Source organism: Schistocerca cancellata, chromosome 1, assembly GCF_023864275.1.
Source record: "Schistocerca cancellata isolate TAMUIC-IGC-003103 chromosome 1, iqSchCanc2.1, whole genome shotgun sequence".
NCBI lineage: Eukaryota > Metazoa > Arthropoda > Insecta > Orthoptera > Acrididae > Schistocerca > Schistocerca cancellata.
The window spans coordinates 1190875567-1190892043 of NC_064626.1; the positions used below are offsets into that span (position 1 = coordinate 1190875567).

General features: G+C 45.2%; 1 protein-coding gene across 1 annotated transcript in view; it reads left to right on the top strand.

Moving 5' to 3' along the window:
- Positions 1–16477, top strand: part of LOC126141559 (uncharacterized) — a 447793-nt gene that overhangs the window by 347004 nt on the left and 84312 nt on the right. The window contains exon 5 of the mRNA XM_049915262.1: positions 3141–3623. Coding sequence (XP_049771219.1) covers positions 3141–3623 — 483 coding nt within the window. The remainder of the gene's footprint in view (positions 1–3140; positions 3624–16477) is intronic.

A 16477-nucleotide genomic window follows, 5' to 3' on the forward strand; every position in this document is an offset into this window, starting at 1 on the left:
ACACGCAATCACACAAGCAAGAATCAAAACGCTCAATATTTTAACGAAAGACCTCCTTTGATTTAATGTAAATGTGCTAAAGGCCACATCGAAAATCCAAGACACAAGGCCTAAGGAAGAAATTGAGATACAGGAGTTATTCTGGAGGTTTCACTTCTTTAAAAAAAAAAAAGCCCAGACAAAGAAATTTCCAATTTTTAATTTAAACTGGAAAACTCGGCTGAAGGCCACATACAAACTTGGAACAAATTCACGGCTTAAGACCTAGGCACAAAGAATTTTCAGTTTTAACCAACAATAAACTTTTTTTTACGGCTTAAGGCCTAAGAAGAAAAGCCTTGCAATTTCAATAATCTAAAACTCGACTGAAGGCCACACATAGTGCTTAAGACTAAAAAGTAAATCACTATGTAAAACACAAGGAGCAGCGCTCAGAAGGTTCCAAGGATCGGCCTGGGAAGGTAACACTAACGCACGTTTAGGTGAGACAGGCAGCCAGACCGACAACCTCTTAATCAGAAGGCAACCCAACTGAAAGCCAGCTGATGAACTAACCAACAAGATCCGTTCTGCTCCACCCGACCAGGAGAACGACAACAAGATGACAACAGCACAACGTTCTGGATACTGGTGCCCAATCCAGCCAAGTCAGAATAAACGCCCAAAACTACCAACAACACCTCAGCTGTCGAACTACACGCCGTGCTGGACAGCATCAACACGACGAGGAAAATACACTGCCGAACACTACGTCAACAACCAGGGCAGGTAAACGGAACGTCAACGGCCGCAAGGCAGAAGATACCTCTGGTACAAAAAAATGCTTCAAAAAAATGGCTCTGAGCACTATGGGACTTAACAGCTATGGTCATCAGTCCCCTAGAACTTAGAACTACTTAAACCTAACTAACCTAAGGACAGCACACAACACCCACCCATCACGAGGCAGAGAAAAACCCTGACCCCGCCGGGAATCGAACCCAGGAACCCGGGCGTGGGAAGCGAGAACGCTACCGCACGACCACGAGATGCGGGCTAAAAAAAAAATGCTTCAAATGGCTCTGAGCACTATGGGACTTAACTGCTGAGGTCATCAGTCCCCTAGAACTTAGAACTACTTAAACCTAACTAACCTAAGGACATCACACACAGCCATGCCCGAGGCAGGATTCGAACCTGCCACCGTAGTGGTCACGCGGTTCCAAACTGACGCGCTTAGAACCGCACGGCCACACCGGCCGGCACTCTGGTACAATTCATTAATGAAGGAATGAATTTAGTTAAGTTAAGCATCACACAGGAAGACGGCTGCAATTCTAGCCGACTTCAATGCACACAAGTTGTTGCTCGTGGGAACCTTCCAGAAAGCCATCACCAGGATCAAACGAACAGATGTGATAGCAGTTGAGGCTTGATAGTAGGTTAAGTGAGCACTTAACTGTAGTGTCCAGGATCGGTTGGCGACGAACTTCATAACCCTCGCAAGAAGTGCCTCACAACTACAACCGCGCGTGCACGCCGCCAGCACCTCCGGCCTGACTAGATACCACGGAGACTTCCTCTCTGCTCTGCCCCAACCGACCGACTGCCACCACCCGGAAACGGTCAGAGGACCAAACAGACGTCAGCTGATGGGACGACCGACTGAGCGATCAACCAACGGTCGTTCCCACTCCAGTCTCATTCAGTGGGACAGAGCGTAAGTGTCGCCAGCGGTCGGGAAGTACTGGCTATCCACACCTTACTGGTGCTCTGTCCCCGACGCTTCTTCGTCGCCGACCGCTGCTCCGTCCCCGACTGCAATGCTGGTCCAAGTCCACTTGACTTCCAGACACACGACGGCCCAGAAATACTATTGGTCGATCTAGAGATGTCCCGACATAGCACTCTCGATACGCGCTGCTGCTGCCACTCACGGGCAAGCAAGACAGGCAGTTAGTGACGCCAGAAAATGGAATAAGAAGCGAAGCGGCAGTACCGTAATGACAAGCAATAAACGACATGAACACGAGCCTTGCATGGCTCAGTGGGATGACGACAATGAAAATCTGTGCTGAACGGGACTCGAACCCGGAATTCCCGCTTATCTCGAGAAGTCGCCTTACCATACGGCTATCCGAGCACGGCTCAGGGCCAGACGCAAACTCCCAACTTTGCATCGTAATTCTGAACACCGAAAGCACTGCAGTATCGTATTTATCTGCCAACACTGGGCAAGTGACTCGGAAGTAAAATGTCTCCCTTGTACAGGAAGAAACATAACGGAAGTACGAGAACAGGTTGTAGACATATGACTGACGACGTATGAAAGTTTGGTTCTGGCCGTGACTCGTGCTCAGATAGCCAAATGGTAAGCTGACCACTCGCGATAAGCGGGAATTCCGGTTTCGAGTCCTGGTCGGGCACAAATTTTCAAAATTTCATTATACAGATAACTGTTTCCGCAATCTCATCTATGAATAAATTTCACGCATTTCACAATGGTTGTAGTCACCCTAGTGCCTGTTTCTTTGGACAGGCGTGCATGTCCGAAGGAACTTCGCATCATAATTCAGAATAACACTGGCACTGCAATAACACATCTCACTGTTTCTTTACAGTAGGAATAAACCCTCAGATTTGTTATTTGCAGCTGTTTTCGCACCATTACACAGTTTTACGTCAGCTGCATTACCAGATGATAGTAAAGATACCGGCTAATCAACATTACTTACCTCACAGCAGATACAATAAATCAGTGTCCATTGTTCTGAAACATCTTTCTTGCTTGAAGTGTGAATTGCCGCAGCATATTAATTAGACTGTTCAGTCTAATTGATTTACTGCTACATTTCACACATTAAGCAGGGAACAAGGTTCAGCGCAGCTGACACCGATTTCTTGTACCCACTACTGGACATATAACGCTAATTACCCGGTATCAACATGATAAATCGAAAATAGGTGCAAACAACCCTTATAAGTACTTCTGAAAGAATCTTCTCTGTTACATAAAAATACAGTAACAGCTGTCATGTAATGATCTATCGGAAGAGAGACATAAGGAGAAATGTCATCACGTTTCTGTCCGTTACATAGCAGCCAGGATGTGTTGAAAGTGTCGCCAGCAGAGCATGACGTGGTGATTCCGTGTCGGGCAGGTGCTGATGATCGCGCGCTACCACCGCCACCGCATCGCGTCGGCCATCTTCGAGGTGGCGCTGTCGGCACAGGTGACCATCATGCACCAGCGCAACCCGCTGGCGGGGGCGGCGACGCCGGCGGCGGTGGCGGCGCGCAGCCTCTACCGGGGGCGGAACGCCGTGCCCACGGTGCTGCAGCTGGTGGCGGCCTGCATCCTGCTGTACGTGCCCTGGCACGCCGCCATCCTCTGGGAGGCGGCCGCCGCCGCAGCCGCCGCCTCCGCCGTGACCACCGCCGCCCCCGGCGCCGCCTCCGCCGCCCCCGGCGCGGCCGCAGTCGCCGTGCGGCCGCCCCCGCCGCCGCTGCTTGCCCTGTCGGCCGCGCTGCTGGCGTGCGCGCCCTCCGTCAACGGGGTGCTGTACGGCGTGCGCAGCAAACTGCTGCGGAAGACCTTCCAGAACTACTGGCGCAAGCAGATGTCCAAGAGCGAGATGAACCAGGTAACGCCGCGCTGGTGCCTCGAGCTGTGCCAAACCACATGGAGTGTGTCAGGCAAACCGACCTGCATAACACAAGCCACGTATACAGAGTGTTTCAGAATGACGTTTTAAAAATTTGGAGACAGGTTCCTTACACTAGCAGAAAATTGTCCAATCGACACGCACACACACACACACACACACACACACACACACACACACACAATCACTGGTCATACCGGACTCGAGAGTCCATTACCGCAGCAACGTATTTTCGCCATCTGTCCCTGTTTTGGGCTATTTCCTTCCATTCACCTTCAATACCTAGGCTCCTCAAATCAGCCTTCACATTGTCCTCCCATCCTACGCCTCGGTCTCCCCACAGGATGTTTTCCCTCTAAGTGCTCTACCAGTACTCTGCACGCTGCCCTGCCCTCTTCCATTCGAGCTACGTGTCCCGCCCATCGCAGCCTACGTGATTTAATGATACTGATTAGGTCAGGGCTTGAATAGAGTTCGTGAACCTCTTCGTTATGCAGTTTTCGCCACTCTCCGCTAATGTCATCCCTGTTTCCTCCGAAAATTTTCCTCAAAATTTTGTTTTCAAATACTCGAAACGGCTTTTCATTTTGCACAGTGAGAGACCAAGCCTCACACCCATACAGCATAACTGGTAGAATAATAGATTTGTATATTCTAATCTTTAAATTCCTGGACAATATCCGTGATAAAAATAATCTACTCAGTGAGAAGTTTAGATCATCTGAATACCCTAATATCTTCCATTTAACTCCACACCCTCTGAGTTATCTGCTACCATTCGTACAATACATTCTAGGACTAAATTAAAAAGTAGCGGAGACAGGGCATCTCCGTGCTTACGTCCGTTCTGTATTACAAATTCTTCTGACTCCAATTTCCCCACGCGTACTCTACCTTTTGTGTGTTTCAAACTCGCTTCTATAAGTCTAACATACTTCTTTGGTATTCCAAGTTCCAAAAGAATTTGTACAATTTTGATTGCAATGCTGAATCATATCTTTTGTACAATCTATGAAAAGATTATGAACTGGTTTATTGTATTCCAATTTCTTTTCCAAAATTTGAAGCAGGGTCTATAGTCGATCTGTTCCTCCGAAAGCCAGCTTGGTAATCCCCCACAATTTCATCTGCATATGGAGTAAGCCTGCTTAGCATAATATTCGAGAAAATTTTGGAACATACTGGTAATAGCGATATCCCTCTATAATTACTAGAATCCATTTTGTCGCCCTTCTTAAAAATTGGGATCAGAATCGACTCCTACCACTCTTCAGGTATCATCTGTGAGTTCCATACTTTAGTTATCACTTTGTGAACTACTTCCACGAATTTCTGTCCCCCATTTTTAACTAATTCTGCAGTTATGCAATCTGATCCTGGTGCTTTATGGTTTTTCAATTTGTTGGTTGCATCTCTTACTTCCTTAAACGTTTTAAAACTTCATTCTCAAACAACCTACATTTACTATGCCGTCGTCATAACTGTAAAAAAAAATCGAAAAATTGTAGCCCTAATAGGTTGAAAAACACGAATCGATTCTTGACGATGTGGACTACCTTTGCAACTAGATGGAAGGCAGTCTGTTTTGTGCAACATGCGTTTCGCTTGTTTTTATTTGTGAAACATCTTTATTGACTTGTAATATATGTTTGTTTCATGCATACAATAACTGCGTTGTGTAGTCATTTCAGATACGTTATTATATTACAGCTTTTTCTTGTTATTGTTAGATAAAAAGCAAGTTTTGGAGCGCTAATTATGTATGGTTGAATTACTATTTGGCTATGATCAATATTTTGTTATCGTATTGTTGCATATGTGTCGTCCTGGAGTTGTACCTAGATGGCCTGCAAATGCCAGTCTTTTATATTTTCAGCTTTCTTAAACACATCTCAGTTGAACACTACACCTTCACTGTCTGTTGGTAATGTGTTTCCTGTGTACAGTTCTGCAAACTGTTTCTGTGTGTTTACCGTTCCTTTTTTGTTTGTTTCTGCTATAGTGTCTGTATGTACTTTTGTATCCGTTTGTTTGTCATGTGTGCGCGTGTGATATTGCGTGTAGTGAGACCTGTACTGCGGCAAGGTGGTAATCTATAGTTAACGACGAACATCATCTCGAAGAACATAGATGCAACTGAGGGACAACAGAAAACATAAAAAACTGACCAGTTGACAGTAGGCCTCGCGCACTGATAGTTCCGTACAAACTTAATTATGTACGTAAACGGTTCATCCATTCCGGGAATCTAAGATCTCGACCATTTTTCCCTATTATCGACACTGATACTGGCAAGATAATCGGTCCCAGATATTCCAAGTGTTTCGAGAATGATTTAATTTCAAGTTTTTTTAAGACAGATAAAAATGACAAAAGAAATACTTTTTCGTGTGATAAAATTACAAATTAACAACTGCCTGTTTTCCTTTACTTGTATCGTGAAACCTTCCTTCTCGGCAAATTTAACGATTGTACGTCAAGGGGAAGTACCCTTTAAGTTTTAATGATTGAGTTTGCGAATATCAAAATATGTGACATGAATCACCATATCTTTTGAATGCATTGAGTTACAGCCTTAACGTTTCTAAAGCACCAAAGGACTGTAGACCTCAGTAGCTGACATAAATTTAAACTTGATACGTCTACCCATTCCTTATGGAGAAGGGGCCTTAAAAGACGGACGACAGACAGCCTTATAACAAATGAGAAAAATTTTTTTCGTGCGATATAGTTACAAATGAACAATTTATCTTTTTTCTTCGGCTGTAGTGTGTAATCTGGCTCCTTGCCAAATTTAATGATTCTAGGTCAGCGGGAAGTACCTTGTAGGTTTCGATGACTGGGTTTAGAGTGTCAAAAGGTTGTTGTGGTCTTCAGTCCGAAGACTGGTTTGATGCAGCTCTCCATGCTACTCTACCCTCTTCATCACCGAATGTCTACTGCAAGCTACAGCCTTCTGAATCTGCTTACTGTAAACATCTCTTGGTCTCCCTTTACGATTTTCCCCCGCCTTTCCCTCCAATATTGAAATGACGATCCCTTGAAGTCTCAGAATGTGTCCTTATCAACAGATTCCTTCAAATTCAAATGGCTCTGAGCACTATGCGACTTAACATCTGAGGTCATCAGTCCCCTAGAATTTAGAACTACTTAAACCTAACTAACCTAAGGATATCACACACATCCATACCTGAGGCAGGATTCGAACCTGCGACCGTAGCGGTCGCGCGGTCCCAAACTATAGCGCCTTGAACCGCTCGGCCACCTCGGCCGTTAATAGATTCCTTCTTTTAGTCAAGTTGTACCACAAATTTCTTGTCACCCCAATTCGATTCAGTATCTCCTCAGTAGTTACGTGATCAACCCGGGTATAATCTTCAATATTATTCTGTAGCACCTCATTTCGAAAGCTTGTATTCTCTTTTAATCCAACACGTCTGTCGTCCATGTTTCACTTCCATACGTGGCTACAATCCAGAGAAATTCCTTCAGAAAGGACTTCCAGACACCTAAATCTATATTCGATGTTAACAAGTTTCTCCTCTTCAGAAAGGCTTTTCTTGCCATTGGCAGTCTACATTTTATACCGTTTCTACCAAAACCATAATCAGTTATTTTGCTGTCCAAATATCAAATCCTATCTACTTCTTTTAGCGTCTTGTTTCCTAATCTAATTCCCTCAGTATAGCCTGATTTAACTCAGCTACTCTCCATTATCCTTTTCTTCCTTTTGTTGATGTTCATCTTATGTCCTCCTTCGAAGACTTCGTCCATTCCGATCAACTGCTTTCCCAAGTCTTTTTCTGTCTCTGACAGAATTACAATGTCATCGGTTTTTATTTCCTCTCACTGAACCTTAATTCCTTGTGTTGGAATGGCCACCATGACACCTTACCACTATATCTGAGGGAAGTGTAAAAGTCGCCTGCCGTACTTTTTCTAATGCTTCAGCAGTTATTTGCGATCCGATTTTCCATTGCGTTGCTCATCACGTATTCCATGTGGCGCCCGTTCTCAACAGAAACGTTCGGTTTGTTTCCCATTACAAACAAAATTACTTTTAAAGCGGAACTTAACGTAAGCATTCAATAGGGTCCCGATTAGTCTAATGCGATATTCGTTTTATTGATATGTCTTAACACGGAGAGTAAGACTCTACGAGCTGCATTCAAGTTCAAGGCCTCCGATTTTTTTTCTCCGGAGTGGGAAGAGATAGAAACATGAGCATTATTTTAAAATGAGGCCTCGTTCATTGTCAATACGTCCCAGAGATGGCAGCACCGTACGGCAGATGGAATTTTACCGCCAGTGGCGAGAATGAGAACTGTTTTAAATACTTAAAATGTCGACGTTTTCCTTACTTGAACAGCGTGCAGTCATTCGTTTTCTGAATTTGCGTGGTGTGAAACCAATTGAAATTCATCGACAGTTGAAGGAGACATGTGGTGATGGAGTTATGGATGTGTCGAAAGTGGTTTCGTGGGTGCGACAGTTTAATGAAGGCAGAACATCATGTGACAACAAACTGAAACAACCTCGGGCTCGCACAAGCCGGTATGACGACATGGTCGAGAAAGTGGAGAGAATTGTTTTGGGGGATCGCCGAATGACTGTTGAACAGATCGCCTCCAGATTTGGCATTTCTGTGGGTTCTGTGCACACAATCCTGCATGACGACCTGAAAATGCGAAAAGTGTCATCCAGGTGGGTGCCACGAATGCTGAAGGACGACCACATGGCTGCCCGTGTGGCATGTTGCCAAGCAATGTTGATGCGCAACGACAGCACGAATTGGACTTTCTTTTCGTCGGTTGTGACAATGGATGAGACGTGGATGCCATTTTTCAATCCAGAAACAAAGCGCCAGTCAGCTCAATGGAAGCACACAGATTCACCGCCACCAAATAAATTTCGGGTACCGCCAGTGCTGAAAAAATGATGGTGTCCATGTTCTGGGACAGCGAGGGCGTAATCCTTACCCATTGCGTTCCAAAGGGCACTACGGTAACAGGTGCATCCTACGAAATGTTTTGAAGAACAAATTCCTTCCTCCACTGCAACAAAAACGTCCGGGAAGGGCTGCGCGTGTGCTGTTTCACCAAGACAACGCACCCGCACATAAAGCTAACGTTATGCAACAGTTTCTTCGTGATAACAACTATGAAGTGATTCCTCCTGCTCCCTACTCACCTGACCTGGCTCCTAGTGACTTTTGGCTTTTTCCAACAATGAAAGACACTCTCCGTGGCCGCACATTCACCTGCACATTCACCCGCACATTCATGCTGCTATTGCCTCAGCGATTTTCCAGTGGTCAAAACAGACTCCTAAAGAAGCCTTCGCAGCTGCCATGGAATCATGGCGTCAGCGTTGTGAAAAAAAAATGGTTCAAATGGCTCTGAGCACTATGGGACTCAACTTCTGAGGTCATCAGTTCCCTAGAACTTAGAACTACTTAAACCTAACTAACCTAAGGACATCACACACATCCACTCCCGAGGCAGGATTCGAACCTGCGACCGTAGCGGTCTCGCGGTTCCAGACTGTAGCGCCTAGAACCGCACGGCCACTCTGGCCGGCCGTTGTGAAAAATGTGTACGTCTACAGGGCGATTACGTCGAGAAGTAACGCCAGTTTCATCGATTTCGGGTGAGTAGTTAATTAGAAAAAAAATCGGAGCCCTTAGAACTTGAATGCACCTCGTAAGAATAACTGGTACTCCAGCAGCAACTGAGCAGCCCTTCTGCAGGGCGATAGTAGTCAGCCCAGGCCTGGGCGTTGCTGTCGTTTGCCGGAGAACTACTCTCCCTTTTATTACACACCGATAAAACGAATATCGCACTAGAGCAATTTGTGTCCGTAATATGGAATGGCCATGTAAAACTGGGCTTTAAAAGTCATTTTGTTTGTAACGGGAAACAAATCAATGCTTTCCGCCGACACAGGACTTCGCATGAAAGACGAGATGAGCGCTATCTATCTGGGCTGACTCTAGCTACACACTGCAAAAGAAATGCAACAAATATCTGTCTAAACACCAGAGAAAACGCGCCTGAACACTCATATACACACATCAAAAACAGTTTTGCATCATCCCGTTTCCCAGAACTCCTGACGACAGGCGTTGACTGTGGATATTGTATCACAGACACAGTCCATTTGATTATTCAGAGATGTCACTAAACCCGCACGAGGATGTAAACAACCATGCATGAGCAGCGCCTATCAGACGGAGGGGGTCCGACAGCCGATCAGTTCCGGTCATTCCACCAGGAAGGAGGTACACGGCTCGTGTTGTCTGTATTTCAACCATAGCTAGACGGTCAATACCGCGGTTCGATCGCGTCCGCATTTTTACTTTCTGCCAGGAAGGGCTCTCAACAAGGGAAGTGTCCAGGTGTCTCGGAGTGAACCAAAGCGACGTTGTTCGGATATGGAGGAGATACAGAGAGACAGGAACTGTCGATGACATGCCTCGCTCAGGCCGCCCAAGGGCTATTACTGCAGTGGATGACCGCTACCTGCAGATTATGGTTCGGCGGAACCCTCACAGCAACGCCACCATGTTGAATAATGCTTTTCGTGCTGCCACAGGACGTCGTGTTACGACTCAAACTGTGCGCAATAGACTGCATAATGAGCCACTTCCGTCCCGACGTCCATGGCGATGTTCATCTTTGCAACCACAACACCACGCAGCGCGGTACAGATGGGCCCAACAACACGCCGAATGGACTGGTCAGGATTGGCATCATGTTCTCTTCACCAATGAACCGTGATTTATTTTCAGAGAATATTCTTAAGAATTTATTTTATTTACTAGCGATCCATCAAGAACATTAACACATTTAATCACATTTTGTAAGCGTGGAAGTAGTTGCCAGGGACTAACTGATGAAATCATAACCAAATTCCTTTTAACAAATGGGAATTTTATTCACTTTAATAGTGCCTAAAGGCATTATTTTAAAAAGAAACAGATTTAAAATTATAATCAGAAAACACCCACTAAATATCAAGGTTACAATTTATTCAGAGGCAGAAAGAAACAAGTTTTCACTGTACAAGCTTTCAGGCAGAGAAACTTACCTCTCCCTTTTGACACGGCCGTAGTTACGACCGCTCACAACAGCCTCTGAAAGACTACACTGGTGCAAATCTGCAACACACCAGATTCCTTTAAAGTAAAAGTTTTAACAATTTACACAAGCATACGAACTATGCACCCCCGTAGGACGAATAGAAATAGTACAAAACACTAACAATTAAAATATTAATTTTACCACCGAAGGTGCAATTTGATTTTAACTTCTAAGAAAAGTCTTAAGGTGAAAGGGTGGTAACTTTATGTACTAAAATGATCATTTAAATAAAAGCCCTTGGAATGCAATCTTATATAAAATTCTACAAGGTTGGCAAACAAGTTAAGATGCTCTACAGTGCACAGATACCCCCTCCCAAGATGATAGGCAAGATCAAAACATATTTCAGTCATTAGGCCGTTACACTCCAAGCAATAAATTCGTTAACACACCAAATCCGACAAACATGACAGAGGCAGCTCCGGACGACAGACACTAACTGCCTAACAAATGCGGACGGGAGAGAGACGAGCAAGCTGGGTACGAGAGACTGACCAAGAAAACAAGTAGAATTTAACAACAATAAATCACACAACATATCACCAATCACTTAACTTCTAATAGACTGCGATTTCTCGAGAAGACCTGCACCCCCAAATCGCTCTCCCGAACCGTCCGCTGCCAGCCGCTTCAACGGACGCAGGAAGGAGCGCCGATCTCCCGCCTTTCCTGCTCCGCACCAACCGACCGACTGCCCGCTGCTCCGTCGCGACTGCCCTGCTGGTGCGCCTCCCACTCACTTCCAGACACACGACGGCGGAAATGCTGGCTCGGACACAACCATGCAGAGGAAACACGCCCACTGGCAAAACGACATCCCTGCACCAGCAAAGGACCGAGCCAAGCTCCACAAGATGGTAACTGAACGGGCCCAGAAGCGCTCGGAGAATCAGTTACACCAAGGCGTCGCAGCTCACACCGGCCAGACTGATGTGGGTTGACTCCTGTTGCTCTCGTGTCGACCGCGAAGTCACTACCCCTCGCTATTCGCCGCGGCCCACTGGACTGACGTGGCGGCCTCACATCCGCCGACTCTCAAGACGGACAAGTCATCTTGTGTCTCAGTGCGCGACCGGCCAACCGATCGATCGACTCGCCAATGACCATTGCCTGAGCAAACTCGAGCAGACCGGCGGCCTAACGCACAGGCTCAGATGCAGGAACAAAGCCCCGACCGGGTGAGCACTCTCTTACTGGCGGAGTGGAAAGACTCTCACTTGGCCGGCCTTAAAGGTTGATCCGAACGACAGACATACTAGGACTCCGAACGACAGACAAACACTAACTCCCTAACAAATGCGGACGAGAGACAGACTAGCAAGCTGGGGACGAATGACTGACCCCGACTGACCCCAGACTGACTCGCAAGCTCATAGCGCCCCTTAAATGCACGTGAGCAGGCAACCTTTCCCCTTTCCCATCGGAGGGAGACACCTAAGCTGCGATTGCCACAGCGGCGCCACCGCCAGAAACGGAGGGCGACTGCTTCACACTACGCACTGCGGCGCGCTCTTCAAAAGAGCAATTTTTACCACGGCTCAACCAAAGAGTGTCGCATATGTCTTCAACCATCTTCGGAGACGTGTTCGGGGACAACCCGGTCAGGCTGAACGCCAGCCTCCTACCGATTGTGCAACCATATCGGCTGCATATTGGCGAGGCATTCGTCTTCATGGTCGTCAATTCGCGACCCCATCGTGCACATCCTTCAGGATAACGACATCGCTCGACTAGAGTGGCCAGCATGTTCTCCAGACATGAACCCTATCGTCAATGTCTGGGATGGATTGGAAAGGGCTGTTTATGGACGACGTAATCCACCAACCACTCTGTACGTCGAATCGCCGTTGAGGAGTGGGACAATCTGGACCAACATTGCCTTGATGAACATGTGAATAATATGCCATGACGAATACAGGCATGCATCAATGCAAGAGGAAGTGCTACTGGGTATTAGAGGTACCGGTGTGAACAGAAATCTGGACCACCACCTCTGAAGGTCTCGTTGTATGGTGGTACAATATGCAATGTGTGGTTTTCATGAGCAACAAAAAGGGCGCAAACGATGTTTATGTTGATCTCTATTTCAATTTTCTGTACAGGTTCCGGAACTCTCGGAACCGAGGTGATGCAAAACGTTTTTTGAGGTGTGTATATTGAATGGAATATACGCAAGTGTGCTTATATACTGTAGCAGATCATAAACTTGTCGTATTTGTAAACGAGGGAAAACATATTCCTTTCATGACAAGCCATCTACCGTGCGTCAGCGCTACGTGACAATGCCATTTTCTCTGTCGATCTGTGGTCGCATAAGAGACAATTTGCAGTAGTACATAGTAAGTTGGACATGATAATTTCTATCAGCTGTGTTCAAGTAGGTGTAAGTTTGCTGTATGTACTATTTTATAGTTTGTGACGTACATGTGTTTTTCATTGTCTGCTTCTAGTTTTACATTGTTTCTTTCACAACAGCGAAATGCCGAAATGCGAGAGGAAGAGATAAAATCAATATTTTAAGGTCAAGACGAGACTTTCATTAAAAATTAACGCAAAGAAAGTTACAGTGATGACATAACACGAAAAATATGTATGAAAGTAAAACAACAGGTCGAACTGAACAGGGTGCAGGATACAGATGTTTGAGGAGCGTCCTGACTGACATGTGAAAAAGAAATAAGATACAGAATTGCAATAGCAAAGCAAGGTTTCCAGAAACGGACATGCTTATTATGTAGCAAATTAGGGGTTGAGTTTGGAAAAATGTTGGTTAAATGCTTCTTGTGGAGCGTCCTCTGTAGTGAAGTTATAACTGTGCATTGAAGAAGAAAGAAAGAAAGAGAACAAAATGAAGCATTCGAGATGTGAGTTGGGGGAATATAGACAACACAAAATGGGTGGGAACAGTTGTAGTGGTGGCAGTGGGAGTGATAGGACAGCACTGAGCTGTGATAGAACATATGCTCTCAATAGTTTGTTTACCAGCCACAAAAAGTATGAATTTTTCAAAAAACTTCTATAACAATTGCTTTAAATCACTCACCCAGATGGCCAAATTAACAACAAGGATCTGTTAATAAAACAGCGCCTCCTCAGTAACTTCAGCTCAAGAGGCAATAACAAGTAATTTAGATACACAATAAGTACGCAACCACAAAGAATAAAAATAGTAATTAGAGGAAATAAGGAAACCAGATAGCGAATTCACTCTATTAAAAACCAATGCCAAATTAAATTCCACTGTACCAGATATCCAATAAATGCACTAATATTCAAAAATATTAAAAGTAGAGAACAAATTTCAATTTCAAATTTTTCCCACCCCACTGCAACATCTTTCTGATTTGCGCAGAGTCAATCTTCTGTGACAACGAGTCATTCGAAGCCCACATGTTCGATAGTTGTGAATTAGGTTCACATGAAAACACCAGATTCGCCATGGTATCCTTACGTGCTGCATGGATAGCAGTATTAAACACTCAACCAAAAAAAGGATACATTCCATTTAGTGTGATCATCATCATGGAAGGCAATGGCTGCTGCACATAAATTTAGGTTGACACGCACCGCAAGTGAGGAATTCAGGCAATAAGGTGTGGTGTGTGCTATTGCCACCTCAAAGCAAAGCTTCCTAAGCGCCGCTGAGACAAGATGATTGCATTGTCACATACTAGGGTTCTGCATGGCCCAGAATTATCAGAAATTCCATTCAAAAATTTTGTAATCATCGGTATATTAATTAACGAACAAAAATGCGTCAACATGTCCACGCTAACCAGCGTGGAGCAGTTCCCCTTGTATGACCGTGGAAACGCTCTTACTTCATCAACATATATTTTATTCATCAGGTTTTGTATAACGTCGGAGGACAGTAAAGCTGAGTAGGCAACACAGCTTTACTTAGTCAATAGGTTTTACAGGGATGTACCAACTTTTGGATCTCCTCGTCCATCCATATCCAAATAAAATTCTTCCGGATCTTCATCTAGTCTGAAAATTGCCTAAATGGTCCCTTTAGTTGTTTCACGATAATACTTGAACACAAATAGGACCAGTCTTTATGGTAACAATTTTATCTCCACTGCATCTCCACGATGGACAACACAAGATATTACCCCTCATAACATAACGCTTGACTGTCTCCCCCTTTCTCAAACGCTCTTTACCGGGAGCCAGCTCAGCGTCCACATCTTGTTGTTGCACAACGTTCCCAAAAAGGAGATGAAGCCACGTCAAAATCAGGCACACCACTTCCCCAGACTCGATGTTAATAACCTGTGACTGTTCCTGAATGTCTCCCTCATTGTCCTGTCTGAACACACTGCTCAGATCATCAGCGAGCATATGCGCTTAAGCTTAGCATGAAACGCTGAAATTCTGACTGCCCACCTGACGAAATGCCCAGTTCGCTTCAGCCTCGCTAGGTACCAACTAAGGGCTCGATTATCAGTTTCTAGCTACAGCTTCCGGTGTTCCAAATACATCTTAAATTCTCTAAGGCAAACAACACTGCCAAGGCTTCAAACTAGTATTCAGAGTACTTAGCTTCCTGATGAGAAAGGCCACGGCTTCACAAGCATGAGGTCTTCTATCATTAAGATATTCCTGAAGTAGCACAGTGGCCACCTGTAAAGTTGAAGCGTCCATCTCGACAATAAACTTCTCGGAATCAGGGATCGCCAGCACGGGGAAGCTCGTCAGAGCTACTTTTAGGGCCTCAAACAGTGCCTGCTGGGATGGACCCCACTCAAACTTTTCCCCTTTTTTTCTAGGATCATTAAGTGGAGCTACTAACTGAGCAAAATTCGAGACAACTCCTAAAATGTATTCGCCATATCTATAAAGCGTATGCCCGTATGCCAGATGGAAGACAGGCGAAGATGGCACTAGCGGGGAACCAAACACCAAACGCCATATTGGACGACCAAGGCAGCGCTGGATGGACGACCTGGCGAAGGACCTTGTAGACCTGGGGACTGAAGACACCTGGAGGAAACGGCCACAAAACAGGAAGCAATGGAGGCAGTCTGTGGAAGCAGCGCGTGGTCTGCAGGGCCTGTGATCGTTGAATGTCTATCCATCTATACCTATAAAGTGAGCCATTACTTTCATACTTCTATGTGGTGTACAGGGGTAAATCGCTTCTGTTCCACTCTAGTCAATAATAAACTACTGCTAGAGAAACCGTGTGCCCTGAAAGCTGTTCTCTACCTGTGCAAAATTAACCTTAGACGATTTGACCGTAGTTCCGGCTCCTGAAATATGGCCAAAGTGCTCCTGAAAATCTCCACTAAAAATAACTAGATCATCCCAGTAGTGATAAACGCAACTGTACTTTATTACAAAAAACATTAGCTAGAATACGCGACAACACTGTTGCTCCAGATGAGAACCTGAAGAGAACACAACTGTACTCAAACAATTTCCATTCAGTCACAAAGGTGGCCTTTCAAATTGTCACAACTGTGTGGCATCTTCTGACGTCACAAAAATGAAACACTGAAAAAGATAAAGTGCCAAAGGATTCTCCTAAAACTGGTAAATAACAACCAAAGTAAGTTCAACGTATACTGGGAAGAGAAGAAATTCTGACAACAGCTGTCAGAGTTACAGTGGAAGGAAGAAAATCAGGAAAGCCAATAACAAGTGTTGGAGGAAGGTACCATATTGTGCAACTTTTAGCGTCGAACA